Below are 14,242 nucleotides of genomic sequence, written 5' to 3' on the forward strand. Positions count from 1 at the left end.
AATAATTAAAAGAATAAGGATTAAATCTAATATAAAATAAAATAAACTAAAATACTAAAGGATGCAGCTAAAAAAATAATTTAATTAAAAAAATAGTATAAAATATCAAGGGATGTAATTGAAAAGATAATTTAATTAAGAGAGTGGTTAAAAAAACTTAATAATTAAAAGAATATAGACTAAATCTAAAAAGAAAAAAATATAAAAGAAAATTTCAATTCAATATACTATTTAATATAGAAAAAAAATTAAATCTAAAAAGAAATAAAGAATTACTTTAAAAATATGTGGAAGGCTCTGGAACCAATAAAAAAATAAAAGAGAAGGAAGGAAAAAAAAAAAGTCATTGAAGCAAATCCTGATTATTTTGGTACACGCATCACTTATTGATGGAGATCACGTTGTGAGGAATAAAAACAATTGACCCATATTAATCTAAAGATCCAATAACCTATATCCTTTTTTGAATTTGTTTTGGAATGAAATCTTGCAACTAATTTACTTTCATTTTTCTCCTTCGTCTAAGAGATTAAGGATTTCTATCTCTTTCCCTTTTTAACATATTAACAAATGGTGATTCTTTTTGGAATTTGGTGCTTTTTCTTCCAATTAAAAAAGAAATTAACTAATTATCTAGAAGATGAACCAGTGATAAAAGCTTGAAACCAAGAAATTTACTCTCTATGTGATCTCATGTTCGAGCCTTGATGTTACTAATATTTATGGCTACTAGAGGTTTACCTGATTATTAACTTCAGGGTATGTGGAGATTAGTCAAAATACATGCAAGCTGGCCTGAACATTTCACATAAATAAATAAATAAATCAACAATATTGCACAACCGACAAAGAAAACAAATCTAATAAAACTCCTATATGGACTATAATCAAGCATAAATCCGGAGTAAATACATGCTTCATTGAGTGGGAGTGGGGGTGTGATGATGTTTTTTAATTAAAAATATATTAATTTTTTTAATTTTTAATATTAATATATTAAAATTATAAAAAAATATCAAAGTAATAACTTTTCATACAAAAAAAAACTAATGAAAAAACATAAACTATCGCATTACCAAAAGTTACACATCTCGTAAAGGAGCAGTGATGGGAACTTTTTCCCCAAATCCCAAGAGCTCACGTTAAACTTGAGACTTTTTAGCAGAACTTCCAAATCTTAACCCTTTATCCGTGCCATTGGAGCCTAAATGGGAACAGAGGTCTGCATGTTTCTAACATTGAAATTTAGTTCAATATGCATAGCATAAGCTTTCATTACAAACATTGATGGGATTGCTGGATTGAAGCTTGACTAAAATTTAACATGGAAAAGCTTGCTCAAGCCCATCCACCAAGCACCTTGCCCTTTGGGTTTGGTTTTGCAGCTTGTTGAAAAGCTTGTATTGTGCACAATAGACCTGGGTTTGCTTGTGTTTTGACCTTTGTATAATGATATTCCATCTTCAATTCCATTTTGAATTGAACTGAATTGAATTGAATTGAATTTTTTACATCATCTAACGTCAATCCCGTCAAGCATAATCCAAGGAAGTCAAGCATGCAATTTTTGGACCTTTCTTCTTTTCATGGATTCTTCTTTATGCTAAGCAATTTAGAGGAAAATATATGCAAGCATGCATGGTTAGGTCGGACCTCAAAGTAATCTCAATGAAAATTAATGTTTCCATAAAAGCTTCTAGACCTGTTTAAAATAATAATGGAAAAGTAAGGCTGACCTTTATAAGAAAGAGTAGACAAGGTTGTTGAAGGGTTTGGATCTAGTTTAGATTAAGAGATAGAGAATTGAAGACTTGCATATTACTTGTATGGAAACCCAATTCTAATTTTATATCTATATATATTGAGACCCCTAGCTGTAAAAGTCATTATGTAACACATATCATTAGTGTTTAGAAAAATATATAAATCATATTATAGAGTTTTATTTAATAATTTAAATTTTCTAGTAAGTTGGTTTTTTAGTATGGTATTAAAGTCTTACTAATAAAACGATCACGAATTTGAATCTCATTTCTCATATTCTATTTGATAAAAATTAAATACAAGATAATATAAAAATGTAAAAGTTTTAAGCTAAAAGGTTTTTACTTGAAGAGGTATGTTTAAAGAATCATATAAATCATATCTTGAGATCTCACCCAATAACTTAAATTTTTTAATGAGATGTTTAGTTGATAATGAGTCATTTAAAAGATAATGTTTTTTTTTATCTACCCTGTTTAATTATATCTCTTTTGTTATGAAACAATAACTACAACTCACAACTAATCTTCATAAAACAAGACTAAGAGCGTGTTTGGCAATGTGATTGCGGGTGCAGTTCAAATAACTTTTCGTGCCAAAATACATGCCAATGATTTTTTTTATTTTTTAAAAATTATTTTTGACATCAACACATCAAAACGATCCAAAACATACAAATCATATTAAATTTTAACAAAAAAAAATTTAAAGTTTTTGGGAACGCAGCCGCAGCCGCGTTCCCAAACGAGCTCTAAATGCTTTTCTTTTGAGTTCTTGTCAAATTAATTATATCTAAATTGATATGTTTACAAGAATCTTTTTCTTTGTAATTTTTTTTTTATCGATTTCAATAATAGGAGAACAAACCCACTTATTATATAAGGGAAATTTTGTAATGTATAGCTAACCTATAGATTAGCTTAATATATTGAGACTCTCATTAGTCATCATCTCACCAACCTTGGTAAAGATTGACGCACCAATGCCAAAAGATTAACCCTCACAATTTTGTATATGCATAGTTTTACACGTTATCGATCTCACATATTACATTGAAAATATTGTGTTTGTATTTGGTGTGTAAGCCACCACACAATAAAATTAAAAATATTTCAGTCAATATTTTGTGAATCTGATGAACTCATCAATCTATTTTGCTTTTGTGTGGAGGCTTTGCTTCTTCTATAATTGTGTTTTTACAAGTGTGATGAGGAGACAACCATCAAAAGTTGTCAATTTTGGTATCTTCCTCCGAGGCTTTTCCCTAATGGTCCATGTCTTGAAATAACATCACAACACTACGTACTAAACCTAACTATTGTCTTGCTCAAATTTTATCTAACCACGTCATCTTATTCTTTTTAAATAAATAAATGATCATTAATTATAATCATGCTATTGAGAGTGCATTTTTGCCTATTTTTACCTTTTGGTTCTTGTAATTTGCAAAGCTTACAATTCGATCACCAATTTGTTTTTTAGTTTTATTCTTTAATGTAATGTTTTCATGATTTTATACGCTTAAATATGTGTGGTTTATGTCTTTTCATTGCTTTTCTGATATATCATTAAATATTTTAGCGTTAAATATAAAAATAGAATTTTAACTTTTTAAAAAGAAAATTAAGAAATGAAAGGAATAAAAATGATATAACCAAAAGAAATAAAAATCTCTTTCATAAAAAGTGTAAAAACTCTATTTGATCCTTCAAACTTCATGCATTAAAATAACATAATTACACTACGCACTAAACCAAACTACTAACATGCTCCAATTTTATCTAACCACAACAACTTGTTCTTTTTAAAGAAAGAACGGAATATATATATATATATATATATATATATATATATATATATATATATATATATCCTACTAATTCGAAGAATTAAAATTTGATTCTTTGATTTTAAATTAAAAATTTAGATTTGCAAACTTCAAATTAAGTATCATAATTCTTGGAACATAAAAGAAGCCAAATTCAGTAAATATACTACGATAAACATTAAATACAATCAATTCATTTTACTATAAAAACTACAATGATTTGAACTCCATGTCTTAATTCCTTGGCACCAATAAGGGAAAAAAAGCATTATAACCTGTTGTTATTTAGAAAATACTAAAGAGAAAACAGAGGTAGAAGAAACCGTTGACATATAAACCGCTTGTCCTCGTAATGATTCTCTTAAGACTATTTAATATTATGATAATTTTTATTTTTATTTAATTAAAAAGAAAATATTATTTGATTAGCTAATTATTATTTTTTTATATTAAGACTTTACATATAATTGTGTTTCAAATCTTAATTTTTAAAAAGCTAAAATAACATGTTTTTTTATTCATGAAGATTTATTTTTCATTTATTTTATATGAAAAAATCTATCTCATAAAAGTTTTAATAAAACACATTTAAAAAAAAAAACTGTAAGTAAGAATATTTTTTTAAAACCTACTTTATTTGAATCACAATTACAAGAACAACCACCATATTAATTAAATACATACTTCAAATCCCTTCTTCGTACAACAATTCTCAACCCATGCCAACCACTAGTATTAATGTGGTTGACCACTCGTACAATTTTAGCCAATCTTAACTGATAAATTATTTTTTTAATTTTTTAAATTCAAATTTTAGAATTTATATTTAAGAGGATTTATAAAAATATTTCTGAAACTTATAAGTAGAGTTTTCTGATAAACATAACATAATGTACATTGAAATTTCATGTAAAAAAATAAACCATAATTTATTTTTGTTTTTCTAAAAAAAAAAGGTGTTATATGTCACTTCTATTGTTTATTTAAACTTTAATTGTTCTTGAAACCCCTAGAAGATGCATGCACCGATTTGACAAGTAATAAATATTTATAAGGAAAGTGATTGTGACTACATGCATGATATAAAACTTTAAATTAAGAGATGATATATATATATATATTGTACGCAAACTTTTCAAACTTCACACCTTCAAGTAATTAAAGAATTCCATGGATGATCGATCGATATATGTCACTCTCCCAAAATTAATATATAGTATATATCTTGGCAGGATTGCTAGCTATGTTATTAAATATGGAAACAATTTATATATAGTAGCTTTTCCCTACTTTAATGGTGACCTCTCCATGCTTAATTTGTGACGCAAGGTTAACATCATGCTCACATTACCATATTTCTATACATGAAGAACAATTATTCCATGATTTTATGAATTCAATTAATAACAAAATTAATGGTCTTAAGAAGAACTGACAACATAATTTAAAACAGTGATAACAGGAAATTTGATTATTAGATTGGATTTCAATTTTTACAGAGGATTTTTTAGGTTATTTTTTTTTATGAAGAATGATTTTATCTCTTATCAAACTTTTAGTTTTTTCTGAATTAAGCTTAGAAGTTGCTGTTTTGACTATTTTAGTTATTTATATATGTATTTTTGAATTTTAGTTATTTGTTTCTGATTTAGTTTATGTTTCTTGTTTAGGTTGTTTTTAAAAACATCTATATAAACAATTGGATTGTTTTTTATTATTCAAAATACTATTCATATTTAATTAAAAACATAAAAGAAATTTCCTTAGATTTCTCTACAATTAGGTTTGTAATCTTTGGGTTTGAAAATCCTAATTTTTTTTTCTAGGCAGAGGTAGAACGTTGGGAGGAAGAATTTCTTGTAGCTCGCCTAAGTTGAATTTATTTCCATGTTATTATCTAAAATTTGAATTAAAATAATGTGTAAAAGACAATTTTTTTGTAAATAATATATTGGTTAAAACATGATTGAAAGGAGATCCAGTTTTAACACACACACACACACACACACACACACACACACACACACACACACATATAAAATTAAGCTAATTATATTAAATAAGAACAGATTTAAAGAGAAATCTTATGATCATGATTCAATAGAAGAAGACAACAATGAAGAAAATCTTTGATTTGTGAGCAAAACAAATAACACAAAACAAGCAAGATCCGCGCGCTAAAGCATTGTCTTCTTGTTTTTGATCATGTCATGCATGGGATTAACTTATCTTATTATCATACATGATTAATTAAATCCTAATTATTGAGGCCCCATCAATTTTATCTCAAAATAATTAAAATTTCTTAATTCAATCCTTTTAAGGAAAAAACATTAAGTTTATTTTTATAAAACAATATCTTTTATTAGAAAAAAGAGAGTACAATATGGATGAAAAGATGCAAATGAGAAAAACTGAAACTTAAGAGATAAAATTGATACAAATTTTTTTTTATAGGAGTGGGATTGAAACTATCTCGTAGTTTGGGTCATTTTTGAGATTTTTCAAAGAAGAAAAAGAAAAATATAATTATAATGGAATGCGTGGAGAAAGGACGATAAAGCAGCGGTGCTCGAGGACAAATGGTGGTGGTGCCGTGGTGGAGCAGGTATGCCTTGAGGGCTACAAATAGTGGGTCCCTGATTAGATCACCAGCCGCTTGACCTTGTAGAAAAGCTGCATGTGGCCATCAGATTTTAGACACGAGGCCACCAGAGATTTGGTTTGACCAGGAAATCGGTCCCTTGTTTGATTAACCATATACCTAACCCCAACCTATCCTTTCCCATTTTGGTCTTTTGTAGCTAAAACGATTCGTTTAGGGAATTTTAATTTCTAATTAAGTAGTATTATGAGCTTTTGTTGTCCAACTTCGTTGACAAGCTTTAACGATTTAACTCATTTCCCACCTTGACCAAATCAGTTCTTTTCCTCTTTTTCTCAAAATATTTTTTTTTCCCATTTGGATTTGCCGCAATTATCGCCGTTATGTTCAATTAGTATTTTAGAATAAAATTTATTATTGGCAAATAGTTGGATTATCATGCATGCATGAATCGTTCATAGTCATTTGATAGGACAATCAATCTCAAAATCATGATGATTCTGTGAAACATAACATCTAATTAAAAATCTATTATCATGATGAATAAAAAATATATTTTTTTTGAATGAATTTTTATTCTTTTAAAATAAAAAAAATATAAAAATATATCATATCTATCTTAAATATCACCGTCTTTTCTGTTATATTCTAAAATAATAACAATATATTATCTAATAGTTAAATAAATATAAATCAATAATCTCTTAGTATATATTTCATTCAACTAATATACGTGAAAAAACAAATTATGTGGTTACCACACTATTGTTAAAAATGACAAATAAAATTTGGTATTTAGCTTGTGGGTTGCATAATCATAAAATCAGCAAGTATCTAGTCTACTCTATTTTCAATAATTAAAATTTAGGTGAACGATTTATTTGGTATCATAATTTTTTTAAAAGAAATTTCTTTTTTTGTTGACCAGAAATTAAATAAATAAATTGAAGGCTCCTTAAAATTTATCCTAGGAGAGAATTCTGCCATGGTCGACCAACAACTATCTCACTAACCAACAATCACCTACGAGAGTTGCTTCGTTGGCTCCATTAGTACCATGTTGTTGGAGTTGGGCATGTGTAGGTGTGAGAAGGAGTGATGGTTACGAACTAACAAAGAAAATAAAAATAAAAATAAAAATAACATGTTTATTTTTTTAAAAAAAAAATGATAATGTGGACTGACATTAATGTCATGACTTTATGTTAACATTATGGATACGTGTGACATATATAAAGATATTGATTATAAACAAATTAATTGGTTACATACAAACAACACATTTCTCATGATAATATTACAGCATTGATGGTGTTTATATTCTTGTATTAAAAAGAAAGAAAAAGAAAAAAAGAGGTTGTGTTTAATTAGTGTTTTACTATAAAAAAAATGTATTTTGTTGGAGAGATAAAAATAAAAATAAATATAAAATAATTTATTTTTTCTTTAAAAACATGAAGAATACGGAAATATGTCTAATTTATCTCTCTTATCTATTGTTTTTTTTTGTTTATTTCAAGACAGTAATCAATTATTATTTATGAATATTTGTTTTTATATTTCAATCTACTTTTAAAAATATTTTTTGCTATATTTTTTAATAATTTTAATGTATTTTTAATTGAATTTTTTTAAAAAAACAAAACACTGTACATAACATCAAATTATCCAACAAATACTTTGAATTTTATTGATTTTTGGAAGAGTGTGAAAATATGTAACTACTCTTAATAAATGGAGGCATTCCCAACGGACAAGCCAACAACCTAACCCACCTAAACTCTTTATACATTAAACTCTGTTCTCCCCTTCACAAGTATCTCATTGTTAGGTTTCTTACAATTTCTTGATCGTGTCTAGACCTTGTCACATAAGAAAGCAAGTCCTTGGTTTTTTTTTTTTTTCTTGTCTTGGTTCTTCTTTAGCCATCATGGCTAGAACGCTAAATCTTGTGTTCTCTCTCGCAATTCTCATGTCTCTGATTTTCTCTTCAACTGCTCAATCATGTAAGAGCTATGCTTTCTCTAGCAACAAGATCTTTAGGGCATGCAATGATCTTCCAGTCTTGAACTCATATCTTCATTGGAACTATGATTCATCATCAAACAAGCTTCAAATTGCGTATAGACACACAGGAATCACTTCCTCTAAATGGGTTGCATGGGCTATCAACCCTACTTCAACTGGCATGGCTGGTTCACAAGCCCTTGTTGCATACCAACAAAATGATGGAACTATGAAAGCTTACACATCACCTATCAGTAGTTACCAAACCTCATTGCAAGAAGGGAAACTTAGTTTTGATGTTTCAGATTTATCAGCTACCTTAGCAAAAAATGAGTTGATCATGTTTGCTACTATAGAACTTTCAAACACTAGTACCGCTGTTAACCAGGTTTGGCAAGATGGTCCACTCTCTGGTAATGCTCCTCAGATTCATTCCACTAGTGGGTCTAATGTCCAATCCATGGGGACTTTAAACCTTCTTTCTGGAGAATCTAGTTCTACAGGAGGGAATGGAAAAGTTAGAAAGAGAAATGTAAGCCCTAGAATCAGTATTTTGTTCTCCATATATGGTTCATTCTGTTTCCATTTGTTCTGTTTTTTACCCTGTTTATGACTGTTAGTGAATCAAAAAAATTCTTTTCTTTATGAACAAAGAACTAATTCTGATCAATTCTTGAAAAAACTTCAGATTCATGGGGTGCTAAATGCTGTCAGTTGGGGTATTCTGATTCCTATTGGTGCTTTGATAGCAAGGTACTTGAAGGTATTCAAATCTGCAGATCCTGCATGGTTTTATCTCCATGCCAGTTGCCAATCCATAGCCTATATTGTTGGTGTTGCTGGGTGGGCTACTGGTCTAAAACTTGGCAGTGAATCAGCTGGCATTCAATATGATGCTCATAGAACAATTGGCATCATCCTTTTCTGCCTCGGAACCCTTCAGGTAAGCAAAAATTCTCCGTGTCACATAGTTTTTGAGCGTGTTATACCTGCAATAGCGTTTTAAATGATAGGTTTGTGGTTTGGATTTTAGGTGTTTGCTTTGCTTCTAAGGCCAAAAGCTGATCACAAGTATAGATTTTACTGGAACATCTACCACCATATAGTTGGATACACTGTTATCATCCTTAGCATCATCAACATATTCAAAGGATTCAACATTTTGAACCCTGATGAGAAGTGGAAGAATGCATACATTGGTGTCATTGTTGCTTTGGGCTTAAACGCTGTCTGGCTGGAAGGTTATACATGGTATGTTGTGGTGAAAAGGAAAAGTTCAGAGACTGCTGGAAAGATGCCTCATTTCACCAATGGATCAAATGGGGCTAATGGGTATGGTGGTAGACCACACCAAGGGGTGTAAATTAAACTATAGGATATCAGTTGTGAATTTCTGTTTGTTTTTCCCTCTTTCATCCTTTGCTTTTGCAGAGTTTGTGCACCCTCATGTATATTTATGGAGGCCCCATATGCAGAGGGAGGTTAGGGTTAGAAGTGATTCTTTCACTGGTTAGTCTTTAGGAGTTTTCTGCGTGAACATGGTCCTCGAGATCACATGTATTTGCCTATCTCTGTTTATTTATTATATATTTCCGTTTTCCCCCTTGTTTCCTTGATGGTTTTCATCTCAATTCTTTGCTACCCATTTCTTGATGTCCAATTTCCTCGCAAGTTTTCACATGTAGCAAAGGAAAGAAGATCAAACTGCCTGAACGTTTGATATTTGATATCCCCATGAAACCAGCAAGCACTCCACAGATTCAATCAAGAATTCCTTGCCTATATTTTTCTGCATGTCAACCATAGTCATTGCCTTCGCTGCTATTAAATATTTATTGCTGTGAAACACTTTCATCAATTGGGGAAGACCCAAAACTCTCATTCGGTATCCTGTTCTGTTTGTTAGAGAATCAAGCTAAGAGGTTCAGGTAATACTGGGAGAGACAAAAATAAGACAGCCCATGGATCAACCAGGCATGCTTTCTGCTCAATGAAAAGTGAAGAATAACATTGTCTAACATGGTAGTTTTGAATGACCAACAATGGTACTTGTCATCTCAATTGGAGTCTACATATAAGTTGGCACTGTTTAAAAACCACAAAGCAATTGGAAGACTCTCAGCTGGCAATGATTGAACTTTAATGGTGAATGAAATCGATGACCGCTCATCGTTAGATGCTGACAATAAGAAGGGAAACTAGATTGTCTTGAACAACTAATATGTGATTTCCTTGATTATAATAGTTGCTTTCTCATTCCGACTGCTGCAAAACCTCAACAAATGCATCCTTCAGGAGAGGGTTTGAAGCTGCAACTCTCTGAGAAGTGATGTCAAAATCTTTACCAGATCTGATGCAAAACAACAAACATGAAAATTTTAATAAAGGCATTATATTCTCAAAAAAATCTTAGCATGTTTTTATTTTTAAAATCATGGACTTGATGCATGCACAAATGACAGATTTGTAGGTGTCACTAGACAATGACCGCGGCAATTTGACCTTTGATAAACACTGTTCTTGCATGTTAAAGAATAGTGTCACGGGGCTATTCCCTACTCATCTTATATCCCCCCAGTCAAGTTGTGGAAGAAAAGATAAATAATGTGCATCACTCACGGATCATAAACAAGTCCTCCAGCTTCTTTGACAATCACAGCACCACCTGCTACATCCCTGAGTTCAAGAGTAAATTATATCATTTATGCATCCTGCCAAAACTTGCTGAAATCAATCACAAATACGTACCATGGGCCTCCATATCCAGTTTCATAAAACAAATCAATCCTTCCACACGCAATTCCGCATAGATTCAAAGCACAGGAGCCACTCATTCTAAGGGATCTCACCTGATAACAAGAGAATCAGATATGTTTTATGGACACCAACACATTTCACCAAAGCACATGGTTTCCATGACAGATTCTGGTCATACCTTGAAAAGTAAGCTGTTAATTTTGTCAGTAGTGGCATCTACAGTGGACTTGTCACGTTTTGTTCCAGCCTGATGTCACCAGAATTTAATTTGATCAGTTTTCAACATGATTTGAAATGAAACATAAAGAAGTAGAATTGAAGAAGAACAGAACTTTAACAAGATTCCATATGAAGCACACCAGGAATGAACTTGAAGCACTCCTTTATAATGTATTTTTTAGCAAGTGCAACATGGTAAAATCTAGTTACTTTCAGAAACCATTGATCTGCAATGCTCAGATACAGGGAGCCAGATTCCTAGTGCCTAAGATCAATATTACAACATAATAGGAAGGGGTTAAGTAGCATGCCGGCAAAATCAATTTATGGGTAAAAGAAGACTAGCCTAAGTTTTGGACATAGAAGATGTCCAACACTATCTGGGGTCAAAGCTGAAATCCATTGCGTTGCAAGGCACTACCAGAAGCCTTAAGAAACAAATCCAACAAGAAACCAATTTGTAATGTATACTTTGTAAGATCAAATCATTACAAAGAATATAAGATCAGTAGGTATGATTTGATCCCTGGTTTAAAATACAATTCCAACTTCTCATTTTGGTTTATGCTACCTGAATCCTTTCAGCTGGTCATTGTCATCAATTTATTAAATTTGAATTCAAGTTCCCTTGTGTTTTTTAAGGAACTCTCAGTGACTCTAATTACAACTTTGGGCTGATAAAGACAGTACTGAAAAGCATACCTCTGTTGCAAGAAGAGATTTCACAAGCTCACTTTGAGATGATACTGCCATTGAAACACGAGTATGCAGTTGCTTGAGTATCATGGAAAGATTAGCAAAAAACAAAGTATCAGAATCTGAAGATTGATAATAGTCAACCCAGAAACACACCTTTTATGGGTTTTCCATTCAGAAAAGCACCTTTTCCATGGATGCCTGTGAAAAGCTGCATTTATAAATCAGAAATTTTTAGCAATTATTGGGACACATTTCAAGTTCTAAAACATTTTGACATATCAATCTTATAGTAACTTTGATGTTAAGTAGGCCAATATATGACTGGATATCTGAAATGAAAGCAAAACGTCTAAATGAAGGCAGATACAAATTTGATAGGCAAACAGCTTAAGATATCCAGTTACATTTTTCCCCAATATTAGAATATTGACAGGCTCAACATCACAAAGCAGACATTTATACAAGTAAAAGACCATAAAGCTGAAAACTAGAGGTTGGTGTTCGTTTCATGCAGAAAGGTGCACTCGCATAAGGCTTACATGTAGGAGATCACCAAGCTATATCAAAGTAGGTCAACTCTGCATGTTCTACATAAAATTTCTAATCATTCAAAGTTCTAAATGGTATCTGGCCACCTGAGCTAACATGTGAACCACAAAATCTCACCTCATCCATTATTGGGTTGTAAACAACACCTACTGTGGGAACTTTTCCAATCGTAAGACCAATAGAGATACACACAAAGGGGAACCTACATCCAAACATGTTGCAATACATTGAAGTGATGTACATGTATAAAAACAAGAAGAAACTGCTTTCACCAAACAACATTAGAAAACAAGATTTACCCATGGACAAAGTTGGTTGTTCCATCAAGAGGATCAACAATCCAAGTTGGTTCATCAGTCAGTTCTGTAGCACCATAGGCAGCAGTAGTTTCTTCCCCAATGAGCTAAGAAACAAAAGTAAAAGAAAATTTTTACGAGAGTAACACAGCCATTTGTGAGGAGACAATATACCCACAAAGAACTATATTCCATGAATTCATTAGCTACAGGGAGCGGCAAGTAGAAAAGATGAGTTAACCTTATGTGAGGGATACTGTTGCTTGAGATGATTAAAAATGAGAGCTTCACAAGCCTTGTCAGTCTCTGTAACTAAATCCACCTGCAATTTAGAAATAAAACAAGCAATTGTCAGTAATTACATGATATAGTCAAGTTTGTTTCATCACAAAAATTTTATCCTGGCTAAATTAACACAAATGAGTAGGAAACTTTCAAGTGCTAAATTTCTCCTCTATTTCCATAGTACTGTTGCTACATGTTCAAGAAAATATGCTAGCTATAGAAAATCGAAGGAGCAGCATCAACAATGGCTGATTTCCTTACCAACTCGATGACCTCAACGCAAAGATCAAAACTTTGTTGCCATAAGTTTTATAAACCGGCATGCCAATTCAACTGCCATTAGCTTTACAAACCTGGATGCTAAATTTAATTGCCATTTTAAAGCTCCCCTGGCATGTTAGAAATTGTTACAAAACTCGTTTACCCCAGTGCCAAGATTAAGACTTTATTTCCATTAGCTTTACAAACTGGGATTTTAAAGCTCCCCTTTGCATGCTAGATTCAATTGCCAGTTAGATATAATCAATCACTGATATGAATTCAAGAATATTTAGCAGCATTTGATCAGCACATTTCCTTTCTTTAGAAAAAAAGAATTGCTAAGCACAGTACTGCACAAACTCATTCTACATTCAAGATCAACAAGGAAAGAAAAAAAGAAACCAAAAAAAGCAAGATGGGTACCTGGCCTTTATGCTCCACATGCTTCGTCTGGTAAAATCCTTCACGGATAATCTACAAATCAGACGAGAAATGTAAATGAGACTAAATATGAGGGACCAAAAAAGAATCTAAAATTTACAATTCACCTCTCCAGCTTTCTTTGCTGCCTCAACAGCAGTTTCCAAGAACTCTGAAACAGAATCTGAAACATCCAAATAGAAACAAATAAAAATCAACATGCAAGATCATCAAGATCCCATATTGAAAGCGAATCAAATACATGAGAAAGAAAGTGATAAAAGATTAATGGGGTCCTACCATTTTGTGCCATGTTTATAAATTTGTATGCACAAAGAAGAGAATGGCAGAGGGAGGTCAATTATTGTGGTGATAATGATGAAAATGATGAAAGGCTACGTGTCTTTTTACGTATATAAGGAAGCAGCAGCCAGCCACAGAAAGGACCGTTTGGTTTCTGTTTTTTTTCTTTTCTCTTTTTATATAGGCACGTTTTATGGTGAGGAATCTGCTTTTCTTTTTCTGCTTTGATTGGATTTCCAGTGTGTAGTG

At 31.4% G+C, this 14,242-nt stretch overlaps 2 protein-coding genes across 2 annotated transcripts; one reads left to right on the forward strand and one right to left on the reverse strand.

Moving 5' to 3' along the window:
* The first annotated feature begins 7,959 nt into the window (after nt 1–7,959).
* On the forward strand, nt 7,960–9,815 carry LOC133689729 (cytochrome b561 and DOMON domain-containing protein At5g47530). Its single transcript, XM_062109731.1, has 3 exons — nt 7,960–8,736; nt 8,893–9,147; nt 9,238–9,815. The coding sequence occupies exons 1-3, from the start codon at nt 8,128–8,130 to the stop codon at nt 9,565–9,567; spliced, it is 1,194 nt and encodes a 397-aa protein (XP_061965715.1). The 5' UTR covers nt 7,960–8,127; the 3' UTR covers nt 9,568–9,815.
* Nucleotides 9,816–10,154: 339 nt separating this feature from the next.
* On the reverse strand, nt 10,155–14,216 carry LOC133689730 (inositol monophosphatase 3-like). Its single transcript, XM_062109732.1, has 12 exons — nt 13,991–14,216; nt 13,819–13,874; nt 13,694–13,744; nt 12,966–13,046; nt 12,728–12,831; nt 12,546–12,630; nt 12,033–12,087; nt 11,883–11,926; nt 11,140–11,208; nt 10,953–11,053; nt 10,824–10,880; nt 10,155–10,554 (listed from the first exon to the last, which is right to left on the reverse strand). The coding sequence occupies exons 1-12, from the start codon at nt 14,001–14,003 to the stop codon at nt 10,458–10,460; spliced, it is 813 nt and encodes a 270-aa protein (XP_061965716.1). The 5' UTR covers nt 14,004–14,216; the 3' UTR covers nt 10,155–10,457.
* Between the last annotated feature and the right edge of the window lie 26 nt (nt 14,217–14,242).

The sequence above is a fragment of the Populus nigra genome, chromosome 3 (assembly GCF_951802175.1).
Source record: "Populus nigra chromosome 3, ddPopNigr1.1, whole genome shotgun sequence".
In the NCBI taxonomy this organism is placed as follows: domain Eukaryota; kingdom Viridiplantae; phylum Streptophyta; class Magnoliopsida; order Malpighiales; family Salicaceae; genus Populus; species Populus nigra.